Source organism: Cladophialophora immunda (assembly GCF_000835495.1).
Source record: "Cladophialophora immunda strain CBS 83496 unplaced genomic scaffold supercont1.1, whole genome shotgun sequence".
NCBI lineage: Eukaryota > Fungi > Ascomycota > Eurotiomycetes > Chaetothyriales > Herpotrichiellaceae > Cladophialophora > Cladophialophora immunda.
In genome coordinates, this window is record NW_015622541.1 from 5,788,276 (window position 1) to 5,816,082 (window position 27,807).

Sequence of the window (27,807 nt, forward strand, 5' to 3'; positions counted from 1 at the left end):
CCGTACCGACTCTTAAAAATCATAACACCACGACGAATCAGTGATTGTTGGTTTTCCCTTCCCGCGCATCCCGGCTCAAGAACCTTGTCGGCCCTGGTGCCACGCATACCTCATGTTCTTGTTATTGTAGTCCCTGCACCCTGCGGGGACGGCATCGGGAGCGGCGACCAGGGTGGTGGTGGAGGAGTCCGTCGACGGCGAGTAGGCGTAGGTGGCGGCAAAGTCGTGACCCTTGCCGTCCTTAGCGTAGCGGAGTTTGAAGTCGCGGCACCCGACGGGGAAGTCGGACTCGGACGTCGAGCGCGTCGACGAGGCGCTGGACACGCTCGTACAGTACGGGTAGGTCTGGTTGAAGTCGTAGCCCTTGCCGTCCTTGGCGTAGCGGGCGTAGACGGTGTCGCGGCAGCCCTTGGGGGTGGACGTCCGTGTCGACGAGGACGAGGAGCTGATCGAGGCGCTGCTCGAGGACAGGCGGGAGAAGATGGATGGACGCTTGGATGTCGACATGTTGTAATTGGTATGGTGGCCTTGGGATGTGTTTGTTGCGACGAGAAAGGAGGGGTGGGGTTCAATGAGCACTTCGATTTATGTGAGTTTGCAATTGAGTATTGGTCTCTGTTTCCTGTATTCGTTGCTTGATGTCTAGAATCACATCCTCAAAGACAGGACGAAGGGGGGATACTTATATCTTGAAGCCCTGGTACCACGTCTGATATACACAGTAAGCCGTCCCCCTGGCTTTGCCGGCCTCACCGTCTTGCGCGCATCAATGCTTTCCAATAATCGCCCACCACACTGACCAAGCGATGTCATAGTGTCTGTGACACTCGGTGAGCTATACGAAGCAACAGGTGGCTGTGAGCGCCGCAGGTGCTAGGGCTGAGTCGGAACTGGAAAAACATCCAACCCGAACAGCCTGTCGCAGGAAGCCATCTCACCGTGACAGCAACCATGACAGAAAGAGCAACCGTCTCGGGGACTCGATGAAGGGCAAGATTGCGACCGAGTGATTCAAGCCCTGTCGAACCAGCGTAGCGTCAACCACGCCCCAGCCAGCCCTGGGCTGGGTTTGCTGTACCCAGCCATCTGGCATGGAATCGGGCAGCGGGGAGTCACTGAAAAGGAGATATTCGACGCGATGGCGTTACAGCGAGCGCCCATGGGCGAATCAAGATTGCAGAGTCTTTCAGCAAATTTGGCGTTCATGATGGTTGCGGTAAGCGTTCAGGGTCGGTTGCAGAAGGTTGGAGGGGCTGAGCCCAGCTGGAGTCTCCGAGAAACACGAGATGGTCAGTTTGCGCAGGGAAAGTGACTAGCGGCATGGCATTGCTGAATGACCAAACAACTTCCCCAAAGACCACAAGCCGGGAATGCGAGCCTTTCCCATTTCGACGGACTCACATCTTCCGGTAAACGTGCACCTACGAGGTACAAATCTAGCTCGAGGCTATTGGTTGCGCCTGGAATGATTTGGCGGTGATAATGACAATACGCCATCGCAATCTCTGGTCCGGGTCTTTGTGGTCCCGTCATTGGAACCTGCCCTGGCGGCGTTTCAGGCAGCCACTGGGAAGGCCAAAGGTCCCTGATTCCCGAGCAGACAAATGCAGGTCCAAATCATGTCATACAACGTGTCCTTCTGTACGGGTCGGCGTGCATCTTCGTGTGGACAGAGTGATGGGTCTGGAGGTCTCGACCATTCTCTTGACCGCATCCCAAGTATCAGATTCAATATCGAGTGGCTTGCTTGAAAATAGGCACTGTCGTAAAATCATCGTGGTTCCATAGGATCTCATTCGATGGGCCAAGTTCAGCGCCTTCGTCTGTGCTAGGCAACCCTGCCTTCTCGTTCTCATCTACCTCGTGTTTTGACAGCCCCTTCCTATCTTTTGGGAGCCAAACTTTTGGGGGTTTCGAGGTCATCGCCGGCAGAAGATATGCATTTTTGAGTTGCTCGTCGGTATAGGAATTTCGTTCTTCTGATTCACCCTCGGGGTCCTGAAGCCATGGTCGAAGAGCTTCCTGTGAAGCGAAAATCCGAGGCTCGAGCAGGTTGGCCAGTGGATCCAGCAAAACCGCAGGAACTTTTCCCGAACCAAGCCTGTGGACCAGTGATCGATCGGGTTGATCAGTGTGCGACCCCGTGCCCGCTTCGTTGTCTCTTAGGAGAGGCCTCTCCTCGTCCTCGTTCGACAACACGTCAACCGGCATGTACTTTTCCAGAGGCGAAAGGTATTGGTTGACGGTCATGTGGTAGAGAGCGGTGACGACCAGCAACACCGTTATAAGAGTGGACGGACCAGCCGCTTTCTTGATTCCAAACAGACCAATCAAGCATAATTCTGCCAGATAGACACCCGTCATCAGGTGCTGTAGGCTCCTTGTGTAGCTCTCTCCTCGTGTCTCTGTCTTGACTTGAATCACGTAAAGGAGATTGTAGCGGTAGCTCAAATAGAACAGGAACAAGCCAATCGCTGCGAACCCCAAAACGAGTGGTGCAATGCACGAATAGGCCACGGCAATGACAGCCAAGTTCGTGAATTTCGGGTAGACGTTGAACCAGCTGATTCCCTTCATCTGCGCATAAGTGTTGAATTTCTGTCTCGGGGTCTTGTTCATGACGTAGTAAAAGAACAAGAAGGAGAAGAGATCGCTATAGTTCAAAATGTTCTTCGACGCAGTACCGAGCCCTTGGATGATGAAGTAGGTCAAATAGAAGTTCGATGCTTTCGGCAGGTTCTTCGCAAGCAGAGTTGGAACGGTTGTTGGCTGGTTTGCAACCTTGGTAGCCAGGGCGGCAGCCCCCGACGAAAACGTCGTGATGAGAAAGACTTGAACCACTTGGAATACAAAGTACCACATTTGAGCCCACTCGACTGCTGATTTGCTTGTTGGTTGGCCAGACAACGTTGCTACCCATTGGAAGAGGTACGGTACGTAGGAAACCACGGAGCTGAGCAGTAGAGGTGGCACCAGCCCTGTGAGCAGTCCGAGGATAGGATCCGGGAGATTGTTGATGAATCGCAGAAAGTGAAATTTGTCCGTCAGGTAATTGATGTTAGAGATTGTGCCAATAATCCCGACTGGTATGGACCAGAAGATGATTGTTGCAACAGCAAGGGCTATAGCAATATAAGAGTATGTGATTCGGAGTGACGGATCGAGATTGAGATTTTGCCAGATGACCTCTTTCGGCTGGATGCCGATATACTTTGGCTGTAATGTAAGAGGTGATGGATGTCGCACTTGCTGGAACGCTTGATGTGCACTAACCTGATCCTTGAACTCGACGAATATTGCTCCCGTTCTTCTACCAGGGGTGCTGGAGTCGGCCTCTCGAACTTGGTCCACGTCAGAAATGACAGTTGAGATGTCCTCTCTCAGACGGCAGATGCTGTCAATCTCTTCGCCAACTAGATATTTTGACTTGTGCTTCGGTCGATGGGCCCCATTCACCGGCTTTGGTTGCTGGTTCGAGCCTGCATCGTTATCATCTGGTGCATCGTCTTTGCTGCGATTGGCATTCTTCAAAAGTTGCAGTTCCAACCCTTCCAAGTCATCGATCTTTTTGTCCCTCTTCTGAACCAACTTTTCCAAGTTGCTCATGTTTGAGACCACCCACGATCTCACAGCGTCCTCACCAAAGTATCGACGAAGATTTTCCTCTTGAAGACCCTCAGGAGGTACGCTTAAATACAATACCACTCGAGAAGACAGCCGGCTAGCATTTACCGGAATTGTCTGATAAGCTTGACGAAGGCCTATGACAAAGAGCCTTTCTCGGGTGACAAGAAGTAATATGAATCCTGAGGTCAAGTATTAGGAGTAGTCCGACGAGCGGAGCAAAGTTGCCTTACCAAAGAAGACCCAGGCCACAGCGGCATGCGCATAGAGCCGTTTCCCGTCTGCCACATTGCTAAACGAGATTCTGTCCAACTGGGTGGCACCACCTCCCCCCGTCGCATTGACCGCAAAGAGAATTGGCCAGGTCAGGAAGCAGCCGACCACGCAGATGAGGACAGTCAGTCGGAGATACCGTAGGAAGAGATACGCCTCCAATGACGAATGGCGCAAAACAAACTTGTCATCGAGAGCGCGGAAGTCATGCCACCAGGAGACGGATGTGTGACTCGATGAAGGAGTGCGATCCCTGGAGCTTGTCAGTGCCGACCACTCGACTATTTGGAAGGACTCACTTGTGGTTAATGGTCCGGAAATACGTCCTTGGTGCGTAGATGTTTCGATACCTCGAGCGCAGAGCCGCAAATGTCAATAAGAAAATAGCAGCAGTTATGGCCGTGGGGATAAGTGCAGCGCCTATGGCAGCAAATGAGGAAGAATGTTGGCTGCGATGACCGCCAGAACCTGGTGCCTTGAGAGTGTGTTAGATGTGTGGGTTTTGTAGAGCCATGAGCGCTTCAGGGAGCAACAAATAATGTAGGTAGCTTTCCCCAAGACCGAACAAGGGCCCGAGCCAGAGAATTCGTCTTTAAGGACATTCTCAATCAAGTGCATTTACTTTGGCGTTGACTGGTACCACTTACCTTGTCCTTGAAGGCATCCATGGTGGCTGTTCGAGGACCTCCCTCCGGGGTAACAGTAGAATCTTAATGAATACCACACATCTGAAGTGTATGTCCTCGTGAGCAGAAGGTAGTAACTAGCAAGGCGAGATCGTGACTCGTGAGGTTGGAAGATGTCTTGGGTCTTGGTGAAGAGAGTGAAGCAGCGCGTGAGGCACAAGACGCAGCCTGAAACGGACGTTGCAGGCTGACGTCATGGCATCTTCCACACCACCACTCGTCACCACAGACACATCTCCTCAACACCTACCCATCTGCCTACTGCACGCAGCACATGGCCTTCAAATACTACCACATGCAACCAGTGCTGAGTGCTGAGTACTAGACTCGCTCGCCACAAAGTCCATTAACTCGTACAGTGGTTCCAGAAGCGGACACGGGGCTGCAATGTCACAGAGAACGCATGTATTATGTATAAGAATATCAATTCCTGATTGTTCATCGGGTGTTGCTTATGTCCAACTCCACGCTCTTCATAATGGCGTACCGACGTTACTACCGTAGAAATGTCCAGAAGAATGCTTTTTATTCCTTCCGTCCACTGAAACTCCGCTTCCAGCTAGACATTCGGCTTGAGCTTCCGCCTGACGGTGAGCTCGGAGACCCGGCATCTTCGTCCTCAGTTATGGTAAAGTCTGGCATCGCGTTTCCCATCGAAGTTGTCCTAGTAGGACTGATTGGTTCCCCGCCGGAAAATAATCGCTCGCTGACTCGTCGGCCGAGTCCGCTACCTTTCGCATCGGGGTTGAAGGCCGGCCGCTGAGCTACGGGCTCAGATGGCACGTGGTATTCCCGCCGAGGACCATCGACAGGTGCAATATCCTCAGCCATAGCGTCCTCATAGCTGGGTGGGGCGTCGTCAGGGATATCCGATTGCTCATGCGGATTGTAAGAGCCCACCGGGGCCGGATACGAGTTGATCTCAGACAAAGGAGTTGTTGGCGTCTCTAATGGGGTGGTCGGCTGCGAAGACATTCCGTTTATCTCGGAAGGTCTTGGTGGGGCCAAGTGTAGAGGAGCAGGTTGAGGACGAGGGTTATTGGCCATAGCCTGCAGCAGCTTCGGAGGAGGAGCAATGCCGGAGTACACCAAGACAGGTAGACGCAAAGGAAGGACCATAAGCTCCGGTCGTAGGCCGCTTGCCATAGCATGAGCCAAACCGACCGTGACCTCTAGTTCATATCGCCGAGAGATGTTGCAGGTATCGAATGAAGGGCAGACGGTATTGGGGAGCGGAAAATCCTCCCACAGTCGAGAAGGAAGTTTCCATTCCTTACGACCTTTATCGCTGGGATTGCCGAGTGGCATGTTCATGTTCGCCTGCGACATCAATGGCCACTTTGTGGTTTCAGTTCTTTCTAGATCAAGAGCTCTGACTTGGGTGTACCCTGTGAGTTCAATTTGCAGCATCTTGAGGTAGGCAGTGGCGGAGCTGTCATTGAGCTTCTCAACCAGTATTCGTAGCGGCAGAGGTTCGTTGCAGGTGATAATGGCGGGACTTGGCAGGCGGGCATCGACCTGAAAAGCGGGAGGTTCTTCCTCCGCGGATGTCGGAGTCGAAGATTTTCTACCGAAAAGGCCAGCCATCTTTTTCTGCGACTCGGCCGGGTATCTCTGGAACTGTCTCTTTCTTCTCGCAAACGTCTCCTCATGACGATTGGGAGGCCGAGGAGGCTCGATGGGCAGAAAGTTGATATCGGCGATCTTTGTCACAGATTAGCCGTTACATCTCCCAAGTAACGCGGAGAGAAGCATACCGCTCTGATATTCTCTTGGAAGAACTTGGGGCGGACGATTGTCGCCTTCACATAGTATTTGATTTCCGCCTCGCCGGGAAAGCCACTCAGTGAGGGTGGCAGTGTCTTCTTCACATGTCTCGTGGTGTCGGGTGCGAATTGAACATTCACATGGCCGAGTTTGATATCTTTCAGGGCACTCGGATTCCTTTGGCAGTCATTGTTGAATGGGAACTGTCCATGGCGGTTAGCGGTGGTCGCCGATTCCGACCCACGGGACGGTTTCTTAAGAGGTGTCTGACCTTGAACTTGAACGGGTAGAGGTATTGGCCAGCTAGGAGAGTGTAGGCGGCGCCGCTGCTTCTTTCTTGAAGCTCGGGTGTTGGGAAGACGGTGATGACTTTATACAAAAGCTGGAGCCTGATGTGTGAGCAGAAGTTGCGGTGGACGGGAGCGATCCTTCTCACCAACCTTGTGCAATTCTAGCTCCGACCTCTTCTTATCCGACCGTTCATTGTTTGGAAACTTGGGCACGGCAAGCCGAGTCCGACTCTCGCCCTCGAGCTTGACCGTGACTGCAGAGATGGTGGCATCGTTGGGGAGGATGAGGATAACGTTGCCCGAGACGAAATCGAGATTCGTGTAGCACCTCTGTACGGGCTGATCAAACTGAATACGGACCGACATCGATCCAGCGTAGATCAGGCATCAGGGCGTCGAGGGATCAATGGAGGAGCCAGAAGTTGCACGGGGGGTGGTAAGATGTGATATGACCATGTTGTGTTGCGTGAGGAGCGGAGATGCGAAACGCCTTGCGAGGCTGAGCAGCCAAGAAGGCACCAGAGGCACAGAGGCACCACTGCACGCGAGGGACGCCCGGGATTGACGTCGTCACCGTAGAGTAGTTCCGCGAGCACGCCCTGTCCAATCACAGTCCGTGGAGCAGACTTGGGGCGGGGCGAGCGGAGAATCAGGATTTTCCCCTCTCCAGCCAGCATGTGCTTGCATCGTTATCACTTTGCTGGGAACCACTCACAGCAGGCTTCGAAGACAACGCGGATGCTTGGAACAAGGCTTTCGATGTAACTCCGCCCTCACACTCCTGGGTCTCTGGTTGCCATGCGCCGAGGCCACGGCATGTACCATCTCGGATGAAACCAGCTCACTCAGCGCGCAAAGCAACCAAGGCTCGCGAAGCCGTCAAGCACACCAAGACATTCTCCGGCTGCTGGACCTGTCGCGATAGACATGTGAAGTGCGACGAGAAGAGGCCCTATTGTGCGCGATGCATCAAAGGCGGGTTCCAATGTCAGGGGTACGGCATAAAGCTCGTTTGGGTCGACCCGGACAGTCAAGAACGCGAGCAGAACATCCGGCGGGTCATCGGCGCACCCACCGTTTATGATGACGGGTCGAATTTCATGAGGGTCGACGTCCACGGGGCATTGGAGGAAATAGAAAGTCTTTCGCCAGGAGGAGCAGCATGTTTGTCGTCCGGACCATTCTCAGTCTTTCCGGTGCAAAGGCCCGGGACGGGACTCGTCGAACCATCTCAACCACTGGCACTTCCAAACCGCGAAAGAAGAGATTCGGCGTCGTCGCCAACAGATAGGACGCAAGAGGATCTAAATGACAACGCAGACGATCTGATGCTGGAAACGGTCATCTCTCCTTCCACAGTCTATCCCCGAACTCCGTCGTACGCCCCGGACACGCCCACACAGTGGCCCTCGAGTCCTGCTCTGCCGCTGACAATCCGCCACCTCGACCTTCTACCGCGGCCCGCTGAGCAGCGAGACCTCATTCACCACTGGACAAACTTTGTGTGCTGGCACCTCGTCCCCGTGGACCGGCCGGACAACCCGTTCCGCAGCGTCTTCACGCCCATGGCCCTGGCGGGCCTCGCGTCGCCATCAAACCAGTCCAACGGGCAGATTGCGCTTTTCCACGCGCTGTGCGCCACCTCGGCGTTCAGTCGCGGGCAACTCCTCAATGGAGACAGCAAGAACCTCACGCTGGCGATGAAGCACTATAACCTGGCCATCATGCACCTACGCCACAGCCTGGTGAATCTCAAGGACACGGACCACGACCTCGGTCAAGTCCACCTCCAGCGGGGCTCCATCCTCGCCACCATCACCATGTTCTCGGCGATGGACATGATCACCGGGCGTGCCAGCGAATGGCGCACCCACCTGCAGGGCGGGGCCTCGTGGCTGTCCACCATAGAAGAGAGCGAGTGGGAGCGCGACAAATCCTCCTCGATGGTCTACCAAAGTTATCTCGCTATTGCGGCGCTGTGCAATATCCACCTCCCCTCGACCATCGACGTCGAATCTGACAATTTCTTGGGCGACGAGAGAAACTACGTGCTCGATCGATTTTTTGGCCTTACCCGTCCGATCCTCAAACATATCGTCGTGATGAACAGCCTGATCAAGCGTATCTCTACCACAGCTTCCGACCCGCCGACTGCCGAAATGCTGGATGATCTAGAAACCCAACTCTACGCCCAAACTCCATCGAACCTCGACCTGTCGGGCTTGCCACCCATGGCTCAATCCCTAACCCTGCACCACGCCTACGTCTTCTACTATGCCTCACTGATCTATTTCCTCCGCACCGTTCGGGGCTTCTCCCCCCGAACCACCTGCGTCCAGAATATGGTCTCGAAAGCCGTCACACACCTTGAAGATATCGAAAGTCTGGGAGGCGACAGTATAGGTTGTACATTAGTGTGGCCGCCGTTCATTGTGGCATGTGAATGCCTAACTGAGGAGATGCAGGAGAGGATGCTCAACTGGTACAGGCTGAAGAGGAGGCATGGGTTCATGAACCTGGAGATCTCGAAGGACATCGCAAGCGAACTGTGGCGGAGACGGGACTTGGTGCGTGACGGGGGTAAGGCGGACTCTGATATACAGTGGCAGGATGTCTTAAGGGAGATGAAAATGGACATCGTCCTTGCCTGATTGGGGTCACTAAGCAACCCAGCTGAATGGGATGGCGCAATATAGTGAAGGTCGGGAGTTAGGCTTAACAAGCAAAGGGGTTGTTGGGGTTGATATCAGTGTTTGAAGTGAACGGGTATGAAGAATCGGTTGACGAGGGTTGTCTGAAGCGCGAATGAAGGCGCTGAAGCAGCACATTGATCGACTCCGCGAGAACCTCCTCAACGAACTCCTGTTGCCGTGGCCACCACGCCACGGCACCGAACATCCTTTGGTTGATCTCTGATGCTAGTACTTCTCGCCCTTCACGCTCAAAAAAGGCAATAAAGTCTTGCACTGTATCCGCATGCGTGCTGTCAGCGTACGGATCCAAGGGCAATGCGGAGTTCGGGAACAGGATCTTGTAGATGTCAAACCATGCATCGGAGCGATTCCGACCCATTTCACGCCTTTTAATTGCCGTAAGTTGATCTTGAGTCATCTTCTCTTCGAAGGGAGAGACCTGTGGTTGACAGGACCTCTCCACAATGTGGGCATCCAAGACGCCTTTTGAGTCAAAGGATGAGAAGCAGGTCGGACAGTGATGTTCGGGCCGGCGATGTACGCGATACAAATGCTGCTTCAGACGAGCAATGTCTCTCAGAAAACAACTTGAACATCCTCGATAGTTCTGTTCGAGCCCATTGCGCTCAGAATACCGAGAAGGATCGAATTTTGAGTATGGGCAGGCCAGGAGTTTCGAGACTGTGCAATTCGGCGATGCCTCGGATGTCCTTGGGATTTTGCTGCGCCTCGATCCTTCCCCTTCGTCATCCGGGGGCAGTCTCTTGCGCTGAGAGTTCTGAGTTGACAGAGGCGTTGTGAGCGAGGTGGAAGGTGCGGTCCCATTTGCTTGGCTAGACGTGCTTGGGGTGGAGCTTGTCTGCGAGGAATTCTCAACGCCATCTCTCGGCGTATCTGCCTGCCCAAGGTACAATGTAACGAGGACAATAGCAAGTACAGCTAGGGACATTGCTGAGCTCGGCGAATCAATGGATGTCGCCAAAACAAGAGAATTGTCGCCGGCCACAAAAGATGCTTCTCCATCCGATTCAAACCAAGGCGAATTCGATGAGTTCGAATACGACAGATGGAGGGACAAGGGCTGCGGGGTTGGGATGCGAACGATAGACTGTTGTGAATCGGCCGTTGCCCAATGTCCTTGACACAAGAAGGCTGCATCTTCATCATTGCTCTGGACCTTTTCAAGCCACTCGTCAACACTTTCACCATAGACCTTGTTAGCTGATTCCTAATCGAAACACTCACAGTAAGCTTTACTCACGGTGCCTTTGGGAAGTGCTCTTCAGCCCTAGATCTTCCTTTGCCCAAATTACTATGGGCCGGTGGCTCCTGACTGGGCTCGGGATTAAGAGACTCAAGACTGAGAGGCTCGAGACTGAGAGGTTCGGAACCGATGAGTTGTGGAAGCAGTTGCTCTTTATCGACATGGAATGTATAGTTGGCGTGTTTTGACTTGATATGGTTGTCATAATCGGTCTCGAGACTGAATGTGCGTTGACAGCTCTGGACAGGACATACATAATTGCGTTGGATTCTCGGGTCATTGGGCTCGTTAAGCTGAGGGAAAACTGACTGCCATGGAGTTCGATGGCTCGAAATTTTCCGTCGCTGGCCAGAAGTTGCACCGTAAACGCACAGACTTTTTCTCGTCGCACACGCCTCGCAAGGGTTACCCTCGCTGCACTGGTCTCGGTCAGAGACACCTCCGGTGAACACTCCAAAATGCACTAGAGATATTTATACCTTGGTTCTCCTCCGCTTGCAGGCATCGCAAGCGGTGGATATCCTTCGAGGACGCCGAGAAGATGGAGGCGCCTTGAGACCTTCGCCGCCTGAATGGACTGTCTCTTGAATCTCGTCTAAGGGTGTCTTTGCATCGTCGAGGAGGAGATGTGATGGTTCAAGGTAGTCCTTACAGCTGTAATATCCAGAATCGCCCGAAGGAATAGTACCAGGTACCTCAAAATGTACCGGTATGAAGGGGGTAAAGCTCACTCGTGTCGAAGATGTCGCTGCATCTCGAAGTCCTCCAGTAACCACATGGAAGACCTCGTCAACAAAGTCAGGGGCTGGCATATCAACCAAGTCAGGTTCTGAAGATTTGCAACTGTCCATGGTCCTCAAAAGATGCCCAATGTCGCCTGCCGATGGAGTGACCTGTTGCTAGAGAATGGCCAAATGTGCCATCAAGAAGAGGTCGATGGGAAGCTCGCAATCAGGCTGGCCTTTAATGATATTCGGATGAGCGCTCGTCTCAATTGTGCAGCCTCATTCCCTGGCCGGGCCCATGGCTACACAACACACCGCTGTGCATACTGACTGCGCCACCAACCCCAATGGTGTGCATGCAGGCTGTGTCGACGGCCAATCGCGCAGGGATAAAAGGCAGCGACTACCGCTGGGGAAGGCCATGTCGGCCAATGGACGGGATCACCAAGTGCGAGATGCGGGAATCCCGTGAATGCTCCCACGGGAGTGTCCAAAAGAGCGAGAAAGGTGTGTTGATTGGATCGACGGGAGGATGATGGTCTCGTCAAAGTCCCCCAATCCCGAAAATCATTTGTCTGACTTTACGGAACAGCACAAATTACAATGAGTGCATCTTGTCAGACGGAAGAATATCTCGGCGTCGTCCCTGCGATGTGCCTCCGCAGTCAGTGGTCATCCAGCTTGATACAATATCACAGAAGTCCAAGAAGGTGAAATACCGGCTCGCTCTCCCACTGTCAATAACTCCCTCTGTTGAAGGACCTTTGGGCTTCCTTGTCGTCGTCCCGGAGAAGGTGCTGCTCGGAGAGCACGAGAAAATATTGCAACAATGATACACGTGGCAGAATTGCCAGTGGGCCATAGATTCTATTCTCTTGTTCTTCGATTACGCTCTCAATAGACCATATCCTTCCCTTTCGTGTTTCGCGCAACATGTATCACCTCGTCCGCTCCCTGTACCTCTATGCAACCAGCAAGCCAGGTAAGCTCCGCCAGACCGTACCCTGCATCTTGTCAACGAGGCTGATCTGACCCGGCCGTGATCAGAGTACTCCATCATCCTCCTAGGCCTCGACAATGCCGGCAAAACCACCCTTTTGTCACAGATAAAAGCGCTTTATAACACCACCGCAGACCCCGTCGCTGGCCAGACAGGCGATGCTCCTGCTTCGGACACCGCAGGCAATACTGTGCCCACCGTCGGCCAAAATGTTGCAACTATCGACCTGCCCGAGATGTACTTGAAGATCTGGGATGTGGGTGGACAAATGAGTCTAAGAAAGCTATGGATGAGCTACTATAAGAGCGCGCATGCCGTGGTGTTTGTGGTGGACAGCACGGACATAGGGAATGGAGAGATCGACGGGGCACCACAAACCCCCGGGTGGCACGGGCGTAAGAAGAGCTATATTGGAAAGGGTGGTGACGAAGACGAGCCACAGACTCCATGGACTCCAATGACGCCCATGACGCCAGGGTTTTTCTCGTCTGGATTGCCTCAGGGTCGACTGGACGAATGTCGAGCCGTTCTAGAAAGCGTACTCGAGAATGACGACACTGCTGGGATTCCGATCTTGATTTTGGCCAATAAACAGGACAGGGAAGATTGCCTCGAGGTTGTCAGGATCAAGGAAGGCTTCGTGAAGAAAGTTTTCGAAGGTGAGAAAGGGGGAATGGTTCGTGACAGTCGTGTCCTACCAGTAAGCGCGCTGAAGGGGACAGGAGTAAAAGAGGCTGTCGAATGGGTCAAAAGCCGGGTTGTGTGGAACAAAGAAAGTCGTCCACCGATCATGAGGTAAACATTGTCTATCTGATGGTCCATGACAAGCGTCATATGTTGCGAGATTCTTCCACTACCAAGATGATACTGGTCCAGAGAGAACAACCCCGACGTCCGCTGTCTCCGCAAAGATGCCTCATGCCACTCAAGCCCCAGGTGTCTCAATTTTGAGCAAAGCAGCTGCAGTGTCCCTCACAGTCACTTCTAAGGGTGTCCACTCGTACTGGAACACTTCATCTACGTCCTTCGTATCGAGCCTCGGAAGTGTCAGAGTGGAAGCCTCGTCATTATCCTCGCCAATACGATCCGAGATATTCAACGCAGACTCCTTCCGCAACGCATCGGCAATCTGATTGAAGATCATGGGATGCCCGACGACAAACCGCTTATTTGCTGCCCTGGGATTCCTGAGTGCAGCGATTTGAACTTTCGCGAGGTCGCGGACATCAATCTATACCCAAGCCTAGTTCAGCTTTGCGGCAACCAAAAAGGCGATTCACGGGCATTCTTGGAAAAGAGAAGTGGACTCACGCATCCTGGAAACGCCGTCGCTGGCACCTTCCCACCCTCGCCCTTCCTGCTGTTCATGATACCATAAATCAGGCCGTTGCTGAAATTGATCTTCTCTACCCCACCCACTTTCTGCAACATGGGACCAAAGATCAAGGGCGGCATGAAGTTGGTCACGGTGAAGGAAGGCTTTTCTTCTTCCACGAACTTCCAAATGGCTTGCTCGGCGAGCTTTTTGCCAACGCAGTACGAGATCTGGGAACAAACAAAGCGGTGGTGTTAGCGAGTGCTCTGGAAACCGGAAGGACTCCAGAACTCCAAAATTCCTCGTCTACTTTGACAGAACCACTTCCCTGGGTGGATGATGGAAAGAAAACTGAGAGAAGACTCACATAATTACTCTCCGCCTGCACCGCATCCTCCCTTCCCAAGGGCAACCACTCCCCGCTGCCGAAAACTCGGCTCTTGATGTCCTCCTGGTTGCCGAGTGTGATCGCGTTCAGACTCCCCGTAACACTCACGGCTCTCACATTCTTCCCGTACGCCTTGGCGCTCTGGAGCAAACCCAGATTTCCCAGCACATTGGGCTTCTCAAAGGACTCCTCAAAGCTCGTGCTGTCGGGGATATCGACCATGGGCGCCGCCACGTGAACAATGTACTCGATGTCTGGGTGTGCCTGGAAGACAGAGTCGAAAGCGCCGGGGACGGTGAAGTCGGGGACTGGGTGGATTTTGATCTTGGACACGGGCCACGACGGGTTGTTGGCGAGCAGCGATTCGGCGGAAGACGGGGAGCGAACGGCAATAACAACGTTGTGATTCTGGGCGAGCAGCTCATCGAGGACTGTAGCCCCCACGAACCCTGATCCGCCGGTTAACAGCGTTGTGCTGGTGGACATACTGACGACAGATGGAACTGGGATTTCAGAGTGACCTCGAAACCTCTAACTTTCAGGCAAACGATAGCTATAAGATATAGTGGAAAGGCGTGGAGGAAAGATATTGAAATAGATTGGGTTCGACTTGAATTTGTGATACCTACTTATACTGCTGGTTTGCTTCAATCACCTGGGCATGTATTGCCATTTTGCTCTTCCTTTCCATGGCTCCGCTCTGGCATTTCTCAGCACGGAAAATGCCTATCAAACCTCATCTCAACGATCTTGTGAATAAGGCGGGGCGAGGACAAAAGCACAGGACCATATAACTGCTGGTCTCCAGGGTATGTGCGGGTTTTTTGAGATTCTGCCTCCAGGGCCAAGGCAAGCCAATGCCACGCGGATGTGCTTTGTCAGCCTTCTTGGTGGTTCTCATTGGATCGTTTCTCGATTAGGCAAGACGAAGTTGCCGTATGAGGACAGGAATACTGGACGAATGCCTCTTCCTTCAGCTCATCTTTGCTCTGGGCCTTGCTGCGTTTCTCACATGAGACTTGCATTTAATGACGACGTGATCCCTTGCAGAAGCATCAGTCATACCCAGCATTCCTGGTGCTTATCAAAGCCGATGGATTGTAAATCAATGTTCATTTGGTTGAGCATCATCTCCATGGTGAAGCACTGCAATAAAATGCAAAATTAGTGCGCACAACAAAGAGGAGGTGACCGACCTTTGACTTACGATCTCTTTGGACTCGGCGTCGCTCTCACAATCCACAAGTTCTGCCGGATCCGGTTCCTCTCCATCTCCTTGACCGCGATCATCTTTGACATCACCTGCATATTTGCCTGCGAAAGCCTCCCTATCTTCATTGATGGTCCACAGCCGTGCGTCCTCCTCGAGCTTTCGTCGCCACTGGGCAACTCCTCCCATCTGGTCAATCCTCTCTTTGGCATCCGCGAAGAGCTCTTCTGCAGTATCTTGGGCAATGGTCCGCCATCGGGAGATCAGAGGCTGCAGTTCAGCATTTTGCTTTGATCCCTCGATCTGAAGAGCTTCCTCTGCCGTTTGGAGAGACCGGCGCAGTTGAGTGAGCCGGATGGACAATGCAGTGTGCTGCCTCTGAAGGTCTCTCAATGCGGAGTCGGGGGGTGCCAGTCGGGAAGATAATCGTGGATTGGAAGTACTTCGAGGAGATGATCGAATGCCTGGTCTTATCTCTGGTGATGAAAGTTGCGCGTTGGATGGAAGCCCTGCAGCCGGAACTTGACTATGAGCTTGTTCAGCAGATGGCTGAGCCTGAGGATTAGTAGAGCGAAGCGGTGAGCGAAAAGGTTTGTTTAGGAACCCGCCAGGTTGCTGCAACTTTCTTCTCTTCGCCGGATGCATTTCGTTTCCCAGGTGGAGTGCCTATCAAACATCCCTTGCCATTATTATTCTTGGATTGCCGTCACCGTTGCCCAAAGCACGACGATTTTCTGTGGACGGAAGACGCGGAGACGGGTAGAGAAGGAGTGGCAGTTTGATGACCCAACAGGCAACTGCTCGGCGATGATGCGGGCAACATTAGTCGATTCCAGGAGTGTCGATGGTGGCCAGCCTCTGTAGATACGGCGACCAAGATTTTCAGTGGATTGCTTCTTACGGGCGATGGACCAAGGTGAGCCCGAGAGTGACTGGCGAAGGAGAAAGCATCACGAGAGGGAGGCGAAAGCTAAAGGGCCGCAGCTCGCAGGGAGTGGATAGACCGCGCAAGTGACAGAAGCCGCGTTTCCGTCTGCGGTTAGCGCAGCTGGGCGGTTTGCTCCTGACTAAAAATGCTGGCGGCCAGGCGGGGCGCTGCACGGTCCGACAATCACGGTTCTGTCTGACGGCCGCGTTCGCTCTGGCTCTCAGCCCTCCAGCCCTTGTGCAGGCGCCCAGACTTCAAATGACCGCCCCTGATTTCGCCCAATGCGGGTTCTCGCAACACCAAACCGAGAAACCCTGGTCGCTTCATCCTTCTCTCTTCTGAGAGCGTCTTCGCGCGCCGTGAGCAGCAAACCGCCCTGTGGCCTCTCCTGCTCGCCGCCTCCCGTTCTGCCGTCACACGCGCCTCTCAAACCCTTCAGCCCTCTCACTTCTCTCCTGCGCTCCCCAGATCTGATCTGAGCCAACCCAAACCCAAACCCATACCCAGAACCACGCAAAAATCCCAAGCCATGCCATCCAGAATGATCCGGCCACTTACACACAAAATCACACGCCAGGTCCAGCTCCAGCACCGTCTTTGTCTCATCCCCTTCAACTCCCATGCCCACCTCATCTTCACTTTTTCTCCTACTCATCATCACCCTTTCTACCCATCGACTTGCACCCACCCACCATGACCACTCGTCACCAGCCTATTCCACCCTTACCGACACCACACTACTAAAGTGACCACAATAATAATACCCTCGCACCTCAGCTTCAACGCACAGGGAAATAATCTCAGCCACCTGCCGACTGCCGCCAGCGCCAGCCTCAACCAAAGCTGAACCGCTGACTGCACACACACCAACAATCTTGCCTCCCACCGAAAACCTCCTTGCCATTTCTACCTCACCACTCTCAATAATAACCCTTCACGGCCATGTCCTCCTCAAGTACAACAGGTCGGTCACCCTCGGCCTCGGCTAAAACAGACAAGAACAAAAAGCAAGTCAAGATGGTCACACTTAAGCTGTCTCCAAAACTCCTACGTCGTTTTGAGGAGCCTCCAACCAAATCAGAAGAGCAGTCTACAGCCTCAGCAGCGTCATCCCCACCTGCTGCAGTCGAGGAAACTTCTACTCTGAAAGTCCCTGAAGTAAATGACAATGCATCCGAGGCCGCCTCAACCCCGGCTCCCACACCTGCCGATGCAGGCGATACCTCCAACGGCGATGGCTCGAAGAAGCGCAAAGGAGGCTCTCTGGCAGGCACCAAGAGAAATCTAGGACAAATGTCCGAAGTGAACGGACTACCAAGGCCACGAGGCAAGCCTGGCCCCAAAAAGAAACCCAGACTGTAAGTACACTCGACCTCTGTGGCGTCACCGTCCATTGGCGTCTTCTTGCACACATTACTGACTCTGCATCCGTAGGGAAGATGGCACCATCGATCATGGCGGCGTAAAAAGCTCGACCCCGGTTGGCATCGGTGCTGGGCACAAGCTGGGCCCAAAGGCGAACCAAGGTGCCATCAACGCTGGCCTTCGTGCCCTCGATCGCTCTGGCAAGCCCTGTCGTAAATGGAGCAAAAAACCGTTCACTCTCAAGAGTTTCACCGGAGTGGTTTGGGAACTTGCTTCATGGCGAGGCCAGGAGAGACCCCAAGCTCTCAATGGCGAAGAGTCTAGCGATAATAACCAAGTCTCACAACAAAGTTCCAGCGACATGAAACCCAACGAAAGTGATGTCGCCATGGATAGCAATGCTGGCGACCAAGCAGATCCCATGCTCATGTCGACACCCGCCGCCAGTTCTCCCGCGCCGATGCCACCTCCATCGGCAGCTATTGCTGCTCAAGGCTGATATTTCGAATCATACACGACCGTTCATTGTCAGAATCCTGGTCTTGCCGCCTGGAGACTTCTGACGCTGCAAAAGTTGTCGGCGAAGTGCGATACATCTGTTCGCATTCCAAAAAAAAAAGGTAGGGAGCATTTTGGATCCCTTCACTGCCATAGTGCTAGAGCCGGTAGAGCTCGAGATGGCACCGGTTACAATGTGGTTCAGCATACAGCATGGCGTTTTCGGATCATGGTTCTATTTCGGTGCTTGTCATCTGCCTGCAAAACGGAGTATTGTGAATGGCAGGGGACTTGTACTACAACAAACAGAGGATCGATTCTTAGCAACGGTTCTGGTGGTATGTCACAAAGAAATGAAAAAGGTTTCAGGTTGATCCATTCGGGCGTTTCTCTTCCTGTGAGCTGTATGAATAGACGAGAATGAAGAACAATACATTGATCATGTCCTAAATGTCGCCAACGGCCCTCTGTAGAATAATGCTATGGCGTCAGGCATACCGATGCTGTCGTATGCTTGGTCTGGTGCTCTTCCGGTCGAGGCGGCCCCCGCAACTGCTTAACTAGTAAAAACCACTTGCCACCCAACAGCCGCCCCATAGGACCTGTTATTGCATCAATGACCTCCCCGGAACCCGTATCAGTGCGATAACGACATTCGCAATGCTCTTTCACCCCTTCTTACAGGACACCAGTTGATCCAGTCCTTGAAATCGCCATTGTTCTGTCCGTGAACGAAGTAGACGAGCATGCCTTGAGCCGATTCTTTCTGCGCACTCTCCCACGTCTGACTTCCAGGCCAAACGACCGCCAGCAAACCCACCGACCGCACCACTTACCGCGTGACCCCTTCACCGATTCCCTCCTCTCGGTCTCTACGAAGGAGGCGAGGCGATCTGCCATCCCCGTCTATTACGTCCTTCGCTCTGAACCACGATGACTGACGGCACTGGGTCGGGCAGTAACAACCGATCGAGTCAATTTGGCGGTAGTGTGCCTCGACGTTTGTCATATGCTTCTGTGGCCTCAGGCGCAACTGCTCAGGCTCTTCACCACCCTACTCGATCGGGTGCGTTCTCCCATCTCGTGTCCTCGACCCCCAGCAGCTCGTACCCTCCTCAGTATCAGCCGGAGCCACAATATCAAAGACGATATTCGGAGCAAGACCAGGACAGTCTCGGAGTCAACTCCTGGCGGAAACCAACGCCTCTACCTTCATATTCACGAAAGTTTGCCAACACATCAGATCTTGGAACGAACACGATGTCCCCCAATCCTTTCTTCATCCCCTCCTATCTGAGACATTCTCGATACATGGCAAAGTTGGAAGCCGCGCACAAGGCCAAGGTGAAGAAAGAGCGGGAGCAACCATCAGGAGGGTCTTCCGCGCACAACTCGTTCCCCACAGGTGTTGGAAATACAAGATTAGCGCCATCGCATCGTGGCATGACCTACGATATAATCGAAAGCAATCCTCCTAAAGAGGAGGACGTATTACCTCCGTTGCCTTCGAGGTGGAGCGAGCAGGACAAATACCCCGGGCTAGATATCATTGATGGCCACGACCTGAAATACAGTGGCACCGCAAGCAAGGCCGAGATCGAAGCAGCATCTGTGAGAACGGATCATGCAATGCCGGTTGCGTGTGGGATATACTATTTTGAAGTGTACATCAAACAGAAGAGCAAGGACACAGCTATAGCCGTTGGGTTTTCCACAAGTGAAGCGTCACTTGAGCGGTTACCGGGCTGGGAGACACAATCATGGGGATATCATGGGGATGACGGAAAGATGTTTTTCGGGGAGCATTCAGGTCGTGGCTACGGCCCAACCTTTGGCACAGGCGATATCATTGGGTGTGGAGTCAACTTCAACACCGGTCAGGCCTTCTTCACCAAGAACGGACAGGACCTTGGTGTATGTTTCCGGGAGCTGAAAAAGGACGTAAAACTGTACCCCACGATCGGTATGAAAAAGCACTCCGGCGCGCTATTGGCAGGCAATTTCGGTCAGGAACCTTTTGTCTTTGACATCGATGATAAGATGCTCACCGAGAAGGCGATTGTGTCAAGAGAGATTGCGAAAGCCAAAGTCACATCGTTACGACCGCAACGGGACGAGAGCACCCTCATTCAGGAGTTGGTGGCGCACTTCTTAGCTCACGACGGCTACGTTGAAACAGCAAAGGCATTCGCAGAGGAAATGAGAACAGAGAAGCAATCGTTGAACAATGCGCTTCCTTCAAATACGTCGACACCCCGCGAACGGGACGACACTGACGCAGTCCACCGACAACGTGAGTATGGTTTGATTTTTTCACAGACCTTGAGGCTGACCAATATAGGGATACGTCGTGCAATTCTCTCTGGAGATATCGACCAAGCCTTTGACATCACTGAAACACATTTCCCTACCGTTCTAACAGAAAACCCCGACATTCTTTTCCGACTGAAATGCCGGAAATGGATCGAACTCATTGACAAGTCGACCGAACTCGATACACCAAAACACGCGCCGGGGCATGAGCGGAAGGCTAGTAACCGACCGGAAAACGTTTCTGGGGTAGATGACGATTTTGCCCAAGACATGGAACTTGACGAGCAGCCGAATGGCAGCAGCCGTGCTAATGGCATAGGGAAGTCGCGGGCTAATGACAGCGCCTTGCAACACGATCAGCTCCTCAATGAGGCGATGTTGTACGGCCAAGAACTGCATAGAGAATTCCGAGACGTGGATGAGGAATATGCAAAGGCATTGCGGGATATCTTCAGCCTGGTGGCATACGATGACCCTAGGGGCAGCGTCAATGGACACCTTTTGGATCCTGCCGGCAGAGTTACAGTCGCAGAGGAGCTGAACTCTGCCATTCTAGGTTCGTGCTCTCCCAAAACTTTGGCACACTCACTGACACCTAGCAGTGTCACTTGGGCGTTCCCCTTCGGCTGCCTTGGAGACGGCGTGGAAGCAGACGGAAGCTTTGCTCGATGTTCTCAGCGAAGATGGCGGGCCCGCGGCTTTCGTCAATCTCCAAGCAACGTTCTCGTCTTGACCGTTGATGATTATCAAGGCGACATCCTTTCGCCGTACCTTCCGATGGGAGGCTCATCTGGTTGTGCGGCTTTACCGGATAATCTCGTTGGCGGCTGGGGAGGGCTGAGCAGGATGTTGCCATACTCTATGATTCGTCCTTTGATGGGATTTTGTTGGGAGGGAACGCTCATCTCATGGCGGGGGGCGCTGGCGGCTTGGGGGACACCGGAATAGTTTCGACAGCATCACAATGGAACAGCGAGTCCCACGGGCCCGGGACAAGGGATATACAAACCACCCTTATGCAATCTGTACCTAGAGAAGAGGCAGATCTTTGCAGCCCCGAGCAATCGACGATCTGAGCAAAGTCCAACGTCGTGGCCCTGCTCGTGTTGTTTGAAGGTTGTTGCCATCAAGACCTTGCTGAACCTGTTGCGGGTCACAACACCAGAGAGGTCGTTGTATAGCAAAATTCTCCTGCCCGAATTCCCTTGTCCTCATCTCGGCTTTGCATTGATAGGTGACTGCCCACGACATCACAGTTGCTGGCTTGTATAGCATGAGCAACGTCCTGACCCCTGTCCTATCCATTGCCAGCTTTACGCCGCAGCAGCCGCTTCTTGCAGTTCCGCGACTTTCCCCTCGAGCACGCAGCCCAGCGCTCTCTCCAAGGCCACCACAAACGCTAGTTGGACCTGTGCTTCCCCGGGCTCCTGGACGAGCTGTGCCTTGTTCGAATTCCTTTCCTGCAACCCCATGTCCCCGACCTTATCCCAATCCGTCTCGTGCCCGAGCACGGTCCGCAATTGCTCTGCATCGTCCACGGAAACTCCGATCGTTCTCATCGCATCCATGGCCTTTGAGTCCGCAAATGGCCACAACGCGTCGCGCCAGCCGTCCACGCATTGAATTCTTCGACAGAAGATTTCTCCGCCCGTCACCGCCAAGCCGGGGACGGACGACTTGATATGTTCGATGACACCGTGGGACCCGCCCTCGTTGGCCTTCTCGGCCAACTTGAACATGGTCTCGGATTCACGATACAGTTCCGCGGTGCGGAAGAGGTACGAAGCCGTCTTCTGGCGATGTTGCGTGCGCGCTGCCTCGAGGGCCTCCCACACCCCCTTCTCCCCCGCGGAGATGATCGCCTCGGGCGTGTTCAGGCTGAAAGGTTCGTTGAGCAGGGTGCGAATGCTCCGCATGCCCAAAGTGTGCGAGAGCGGCTTGGAGAGCATGTGTGCGCAGAGCAAGTGCTCAAAGGGCGTGAAGCTGGACGGAGAAGTTAGGGAATAGGACTTGGACTCCTTGGGCTTCTGGGCGTTTTCGAGTTCGTCCGCGGGGAAGCAGTAGGGCAACGCTGAGGGAGAGAGCAGGAAATTGAGAAGTTGTTGGGGCGAGGCAGGATGATCTGCGTTGCGAGGTGAAGTGCGGGAGCCCCGTCGTGGTGCCTTGGTGTCCGGTTCGGATTTGGAAGACGTCGTGGGAGCATCTTTACGCTTCTGACCGGCATGCGCAGAGCCTGCCGCTGGGTCCTCCGGCTCTGTCTCTGGCACTGCGTCGTTCTGTTCTTGAGGTGCGCGGTCGGCACCAGGATACGGCTCTGGTTCTTCACGTGCAGCCTTGTTCCCCTGTTCAGCCTCTGCCTCGGCCTGCTTCTCCCTGCGAGCCATTTCCCCCTGAAGTCGAAGAAGTTATTTAAGCCCTAGCAAGCCTCCTGATCAACGGCTGAGGAGAAGAGAGCCTACAGTGGCCACGTAGATTAATGCAAAGGGGCAACAACGGGCGCCCTCTCTTCCTTGAGCGAGAGGAGCAGTGGCCTTCTGGGAAGTTGGCGTCTTGCATTCTGGCATCTCGTACCGTGTCCCTAGTACCCAGGAGACCGACCAAAAAGTCATGACGTATCTAGGAAGAGATCTGGGGAAAGTTTCGGTAGAATTCGCCAAAGGATGAGCGCCAATGATTCATCGAATGGAAGATGCTCGAGAGAGCCTCGTCGTGACGTTTGTTTGGGGGGGGGGGGGGGGGTATGGTTATGCATTCTTGCACGTTTCTACGCATCCTTTGCGCATGAGCTTGTGCAGGACGCATTGGGACGCATAAAAGGGAGCTTCGGCATCAGTCTGTCTCCTTTGGTACCTCCAGGCTGCTTTCGGGGGGCATGTGGGCGTGCTCATTATTGCGCGATACGGGGGCGGCCGAGGTGCGCTCGCAATCCACTTAGTCGCTAGTGACTACCTGGATTACTCGAGAACGAAAAACCTAATAATAGCCATGTGCGACTTCGTCCTAGAGGGTGAGCGAAGGCCGCCTTGACCTGGGCTTTCAACTGAGCCATTACCTGGGCGTCACTGAGCGCTCCCTGAGCATTCCCCTACGTAGCCACGTAGCGCCTAATCAAGCCCCCAAGCAATCGGCTCAACCTTCCCCTTACTTAGGCATCTGTTTCAGATGGGCGTTGGGAAACCTGCCAGATTCCCTGCTCGCACCCTCCTGCCCAAATTTTTCTTGCGACCATGAGCCCGGCAGTGCGGTAGGGTGATTCGTGCGCCGCAAAGCAAAGACTTGAATTGAGCAATTAGCAGTCTGGGCGTAAAAAAAGCTTGCAGTCTTACATCAAATTGCGAGCGGTGTGTAGTCTAATATTACTTCCTCGTAATGGCGCCCAATAAATCTGCGCCGCCTAATCTTGGAGTTAGCCCTCGTTCTCCTTTAGAATTACTATATCAAGCAGTCAAGATTACCGTCGATCTCGATCTCTCTCAGAAAGTTATTTCAATGCTTTCAATTGAATTGAGGCCAGTAAGAAGTATTCGGTAAAGCAGAACATATAATAATTTTGTTATTATCGCCTTTTTACAATTATCTACAGACAACGCTCTATCCCTCGGTGTCGTGAGGGACAGAAAGTAGTGCTATTGATAAGGCTGTAGCGTAACAGGGGGGGATTGGAGCAAGGGATGCGCGTATGTCCTTAGTGTAATTCCATATCTCTTTTTCCAAAGGACTAACTAGAACGATAGTTCAGAGTGCGCCCCGGACAGTTTGTGATCAATAGAGCGAAGCGCCCATTAAGTGCATCGCGAGAGAATTATTCTTCATGGCTGCCTTGTCACCAGGTAAGTAGCAACCAGTGCGGTACCTTGTCAGGGGCCACTTTTCCAGCACAACAATCACCCCTTTCTTTGGCAGGTTGAACCGTGAACGATTGATCAGCGCGAGAAGTTGTGGTGGAGGCTTGAGCGAGGAGATTGGGTTCGGGACGCTGGACCTCGCCCACGCTGTCCCTGCGTCTGCAGCTGTAGAAGGGCCAAGCGCCACTCGGGCTTTGGAACGGTGCTGTGCGATACGGAGGATATGTACGGACCACGGAGTACCTGATCAGATCACAGAAGCTCGAAGTACAGAAAGACTTTGAAGACCTATCAAAGCGAGAATGGCGCCGTCCACGGAAGCGTCGGCAGCCCGGTCGGGCTTCGCGGGGATCGCGAGCCGCCCGGGACTGGCACGTGGTCACCTATTGTTCCTGTCTTTCGTAGCTTTGGAACGCCTTCATGCTTGAAGATTCATGCTACTTGATACTCCGTGCAACTCGACGCTCCTTCATTATGCGCCCGATAGCTCCCATCCATGCCACTTATGCAGTCTCGCAACTCGCTCGGCCAATGCTTCGGCCATCTGCCTTCTCAGTGCTCGTATTTTGGACGCCATGCCAGTCGGGTGGTGAGCGATGGGAATGCCCCCTGCACGAACCGATTTAGATGGACCAATCTTACTGAAGTCTTTAGTCGGTCTGCATTCCTCGTCGCCCCTGCATTGCTGTCGCTTGAGATGGCTTTGTCTTACTACCCCGCTTAACAGCAGCTCTACAAAATCTCCTCTCCTTGGTCCCACGATTGGTGATTTACCATTTATCGCAACAGTGAACATGGACAACAATGAGGATGGACTTCCCTACACCTGAAAATATTCTCCATGCCTCCTAAACGATCTTCAAAGGCTCGATCTACTTCCCGCAGAGCAAAGAAGCTTGCAAGCCAGTCTGAAACTGCGCCACAGGCTTCAGAAAACGTGCCTGCGGCCGTCCGGCAGCCTCAGAAACCTGCCAGGAAACAGAGAAAACCCGACGTAGGTCTGAGATCTCCAAGATCTAGCAGCCCTCATAGCTTCTGCGAAATTCACATGCCATCGTCGCGCTGTCTGACCTCTGCGGCTGACGATTCAGAATATCCAGAAGCCTGAGGTTCAAGGACCAGAGGTTCAGAGAACCCAGAGACATACCCGAAGATCTCAAACTTTGCCGCTTTTGGAAAAAAGAGACGATATAGACACGGTTACATGGAAACGCAAACGACGTCCAGCGAAATCATCGCTCGTTGCTGAATCTCCCAGTCCAGCAGAATCACTTGTCGCGGAACAACAAGCATACCAAACTACGAACGTGGTACCTTCTATCGACCAACGGAACTCTCCTATAGAATCAGCTTCTGCAGGACAACAAGATCAATTGGGTTTCGACTTGCTTTCAGCCGATCTTCAAACTGAAGAGACTCTCAGCCTCCGGAGTTCCACCGAGTCTGAAACCACCACTTGGCTCAGAGATCCACCAGATGCCGAGACAGTTTTCTTGCAGCGCAACGGGTACACAACTGAGCTGAGTGACGACGCACTAGCAGCTATCCAAGTAGTCCTCGGCAAAGAAGCAGCAACAAAAATGGCAGGCATCAGATCTGACAGTCTAGATTTCAGGAAAACCTTGGGAGTAGACCGCAACGTTCTCTCCAATGAGACGAAATGGGACGATCCCGAATGGGCACATCTACAGTCATATCAGCCCACGTTAGACTCGGAAGAAGATCCAATTACTGATTTCTTGGATAAGCTCTGGTTGGCAGACCTTGGCTTTTGCAAAAATCAGCAGGAAGCAATATTTCAGCGGACAGTCATGATGGCAATGATCAACCGACATCGGCTTATCTTTGCTGGTAACAAAATAGCAACAGCGTCCCCTTTGATGTTCAGTGTCGAAGCCTCGTGGACTTGCCCTCCGATGCCCACACGAAAGTACTACAGACAAAATGAGGGAAACCCTTTTGCCAAAATGCCGAGGCCAGACCTTTGTGTCTCGTTTCGTAGGACCGAGATTCTGGACCCAGACTTTTGGACCACCCTCCTTCCGACCACGCAAGAACTCATTTGCTATGAGGGCATAAGAGACCTCAATAATGAGGCATCCCGGGCCTTTGGGTTCTTCTTCGTTGAGGCTAAAAGATCCAGGCTTTGGCCGGACGACGAAACGGCTCTCAACCAGGCTCTCAACGATGCCAGCCAGGCACTCCATAACATTTATGAATTTTTCAGAGAAGCAGGGCAAACTGCAGAGTTCTTTTTGCGCGTGCGAGTCTTTTCCGCTACTGCCTCCGAAAAAGGCGTCATAATACGCGCCCACTGGGCATGCGAGCTGCCCGTGAACACTAAAGTGTCGAAAGCACGGATTGATCCAAGGTATCCTCTTCAGTTCCGACATCAGATTTATCAAAGCTTTATGGGCGACGGCTTCGATCGCTTGAAGGTTGTGGAGGCATTTGAAAAGATCATGGTGGGATATGGACAAAAACAGTTGCTGCCTCTTCTCAAGACAGCTGCAGAAAGCGTGAGGGTAAAGGCGAGCGAAGCCTACGAGAAAAGGGGCCAGATACCATGGGAAAGCTTTTTCAACGATTACCGCTACGGCCAGTCCGGAAAACCCGGTAGCAGAGTGACTAGCCGGCTGCCGACACCAGCGGGTGGAAGCAGCCCACGACATGATCCGACGTCCAAAGACACCATGTCTATGCGAGACACTTTCACGTTCAGTACGACTAGGAGGGAGTATCAAGAAGACCCAGAAAGCACCTCGTTGAGCCAAGACGTGGAAGCTTTGCAAACAACCAGCTTCTACTCGCAGCGCTCAACGAGCTCACGGAATCAAGATCGAGGTCCCATGGCCACCGAGCACGACAACACCCCAAGCAAGAAACGAAAGATAGGGAACACTAAGACGTGATGGCAGTTCATTGGACTCTATCCAGGGCGTTTGCTTTTATACGTCTGTGGAGGTTGTGGGCCAAGCTGCAACTCAAGGAATTTATTTATCTGCAATCGCGACCCGGAACCGCCGCTAAAACTGAGTCTCGGCTTGTAGAGCTGCTGCACGAGCAATATTATCAGCCTGTTCTCGTTCCGGTGCGAGCGAGCGTCAGGAATGACGATGAAGTAAGATCCTTTGGACCATGTATGAATCGAAATGCGTTTTATCTAGTTTCGGGCCTTTCTGACGCCAACTGAGGAGCCCGATGACTTTTTCCGGCCGTCGATGATATAGGGATTAGAACTGCAGAATTCGCTATGTCAGAAGGGGACGAGGAACAGTAGGTTTTTCACGTGATACTACCTAGATCACTCGCGAACCAAAAACTTCATGGCCATTCACGGGATGATCCTAGAGGGTGAGCGAAGGCCGCTTCAAGCTGAGCTTTAGCTGAGTCTTCGGCTGAGTATCACAGATGAGCCGAGGGTGAGCAAAGCGGCGAGCGGCTGATCCAAAGGGGACGAGAGACGGAACAAGTACCTGATACTACCACTTAGCTACCTACAAGTACTTGTAAGTAGCTGCTTAGGTAGGTCTGGACACGAGTAGCGGACCCTGTAGGGTTACTTTTGCCTGCTTGTCTTGCCGCGGAGAGGGCGTGAGAAGTGACCATCAATCGGGTGCGAG

The 27,807-nt window shown here is 53.1% G+C and overlaps 12 protein-coding genes across 12 annotated transcripts; 5 read left to right on the forward strand and 7 right to left on the reverse strand.

Moving 5' to 3' along the window:
- Positions 1-75: 75 nt before the first annotated feature.
- On the reverse strand, positions 76-507 carry PV07_01695 (uncharacterized protein; the record flags this gene model as incomplete). Its single annotated transcript, XM_016388254.1, has 1 exon — positions 76-507. One exon carries the CDS (start codon positions 505-507, stop codon positions 76-78), a length of 432 nt encoding a protein of 143 aa, XP_016255182.1.
- A 1,221-nt stretch (positions 508-1,728) lies between these two features.
- On the reverse strand, positions 1,729-3,606 carry PV07_01696 (uncharacterized protein; the record flags this gene model as incomplete). Its single annotated transcript, XM_016388255.1, has 1 exon — positions 1,729-3,606. One exon carries the CDS (start codon positions 3,604-3,606, stop codon positions 1,729-1,731), a length of 1,878 nt encoding a protein of 625 aa, XP_016255183.1.
- Positions 3,607-4,971: 1,365 nt separating this feature from the next.
- Positions 4,972-7,144, reverse strand: PV07_01697 (uncharacterized protein). The gene is made up of 4 exons (XM_016388256.1): positions 6,791-7,144; positions 6,622-6,732; positions 6,341-6,553; positions 4,972-6,287 (listed from the first exon to the last, which is right to left on the reverse strand). Exons 1-4 carry the CDS (start codon positions 7,004-7,006, stop codon positions 5,109-5,111), a joined length of 1,719 nt encoding a protein of 572 aa, XP_016255184.1. The 5' UTR covers positions 7,007-7,144; the 3' UTR covers positions 4,972-5,108.
- Positions 7,145-7,470: 326 nt separating this feature from the next.
- PV07_01698 (uncharacterized protein) lies at positions 7,471-9,215 on the forward strand (the record flags this gene model as incomplete). The annotated part of the gene is made up of 2 exons (XM_016388257.1): positions 7,471-9,037; positions 9,106-9,215. 2 exons carry the CDS (start codon positions 7,471-7,473, stop codon positions 9,213-9,215), a joined length of 1,677 nt encoding a protein of 558 aa, XP_016255185.1.
- On the reverse strand, positions 8,522-11,756 carry PV07_01699 (uncharacterized protein). Its single transcript, XM_016388258.1, has 3 exons — positions 11,077-11,756; positions 10,595-11,016; positions 8,522-10,532 (listed from the first exon to the last, which is right to left on the reverse strand). Exons 1-3 carry the CDS (start codon positions 11,446-11,448, stop codon positions 9,356-9,358), a joined length of 1,971 nt encoding a protein of 656 aa, XP_016255186.1. The 5' UTR covers positions 11,449-11,756; the 3' UTR covers positions 8,522-9,355.
- A 253-nt stretch (positions 11,757-12,009) lies between these two features.
- PV07_01700 (uncharacterized protein) lies at positions 12,010-14,682 on the forward strand. Its single transcript, XM_016388259.1, has 2 exons — positions 12,010-12,304; positions 12,370-14,682. The coding sequence occupies exons 1-2, from the start codon at positions 12,256-12,258 to the stop codon at positions 13,119-13,121; spliced, it is 801 nt and encodes a 266-aa protein (XP_016255187.1). The 5' UTR covers positions 12,010-12,255; the 3' UTR covers positions 13,122-14,682.
- PV07_01701 (uncharacterized protein) lies at positions 13,107-14,591 on the reverse strand. Its single transcript, XM_016388260.1, has 3 exons — positions 14,005-14,591; positions 13,634-13,867; positions 13,107-13,553 (listed from the first exon to the last, which is right to left on the reverse strand). The coding sequence occupies exons 1-3, from the start codon at positions 14,509-14,511 to the stop codon at positions 13,248-13,250; spliced, it is 1,047 nt and encodes a 348-aa protein (XP_016255188.1). The 5' UTR covers positions 14,512-14,591; the 3' UTR covers positions 13,107-13,247.
- PV07_01702 (uncharacterized protein) lies at positions 14,613-16,154 on the reverse strand. Its single transcript, XM_016388261.1, has 2 exons — positions 15,233-16,154; positions 14,613-15,171 (listed from the first exon to the last, which is right to left on the reverse strand). The coding sequence occupies exons 1-2, from the start codon at positions 15,878-15,880 to the stop codon at positions 15,085-15,087; spliced, it is 735 nt and encodes a 244-aa protein (XP_016255189.1). The 5' UTR covers positions 15,881-16,154; the 3' UTR covers positions 14,613-15,084.
- A 350-nt stretch (positions 16,155-16,504) lies between these two features.
- On the forward strand, positions 16,505-18,470 carry PV07_01703 (uncharacterized protein). The gene is made up of 2 exons (XM_016388262.1): positions 16,505-17,521; positions 17,598-18,470. Exons 1-2 carry the CDS (start codon positions 17,106-17,108, stop codon positions 18,025-18,027), a joined length of 846 nt encoding a protein of 281 aa, XP_016255190.1. The 5' UTR covers positions 16,505-17,105; the 3' UTR covers positions 18,028-18,470.
- A 170-nt stretch (positions 18,471-18,640) lies between these two features.
- PV07_01704 (uncharacterized protein) lies at positions 18,641-21,695 on the forward strand. Its single transcript, XM_016388263.1, has 3 exons — positions 18,641-20,319; positions 20,368-20,895; positions 20,942-21,695. Exons 1-3 carry the CDS (start codon positions 18,960-18,962, stop codon positions 21,070-21,072), a joined length of 2,019 nt encoding a protein of 672 aa, XP_016255191.1. The 5' UTR covers positions 18,641-18,959; the 3' UTR covers positions 21,073-21,695.
- On the reverse strand, positions 21,653-22,723 carry PV07_01705 (uncharacterized protein; the record flags this gene model as incomplete). The annotated part of the gene is made up of 1 exon (XM_016388264.1): positions 21,653-22,723. The coding sequence occupies one exon, from the start codon at positions 22,721-22,723 to the stop codon at positions 21,653-21,655; it is 1,071 nt and encodes a 356-aa protein (XP_016255192.1).
- Positions 22,724-25,025: 2,302 nt separating this feature from the next.
- On the forward strand, positions 25,026-27,096 carry PV07_01706 (uncharacterized protein; the record flags this gene model as incomplete). The annotated part of the gene is made up of 2 exons (XM_016388265.1): positions 25,026-25,178; positions 25,276-27,096. 2 exons carry the CDS (start codon positions 25,026-25,028, stop codon positions 27,094-27,096), a joined length of 1,974 nt encoding a protein of 657 aa, XP_016255193.1.
- Between the last annotated feature and the right edge of the window lie 711 nt (positions 27,097-27,807).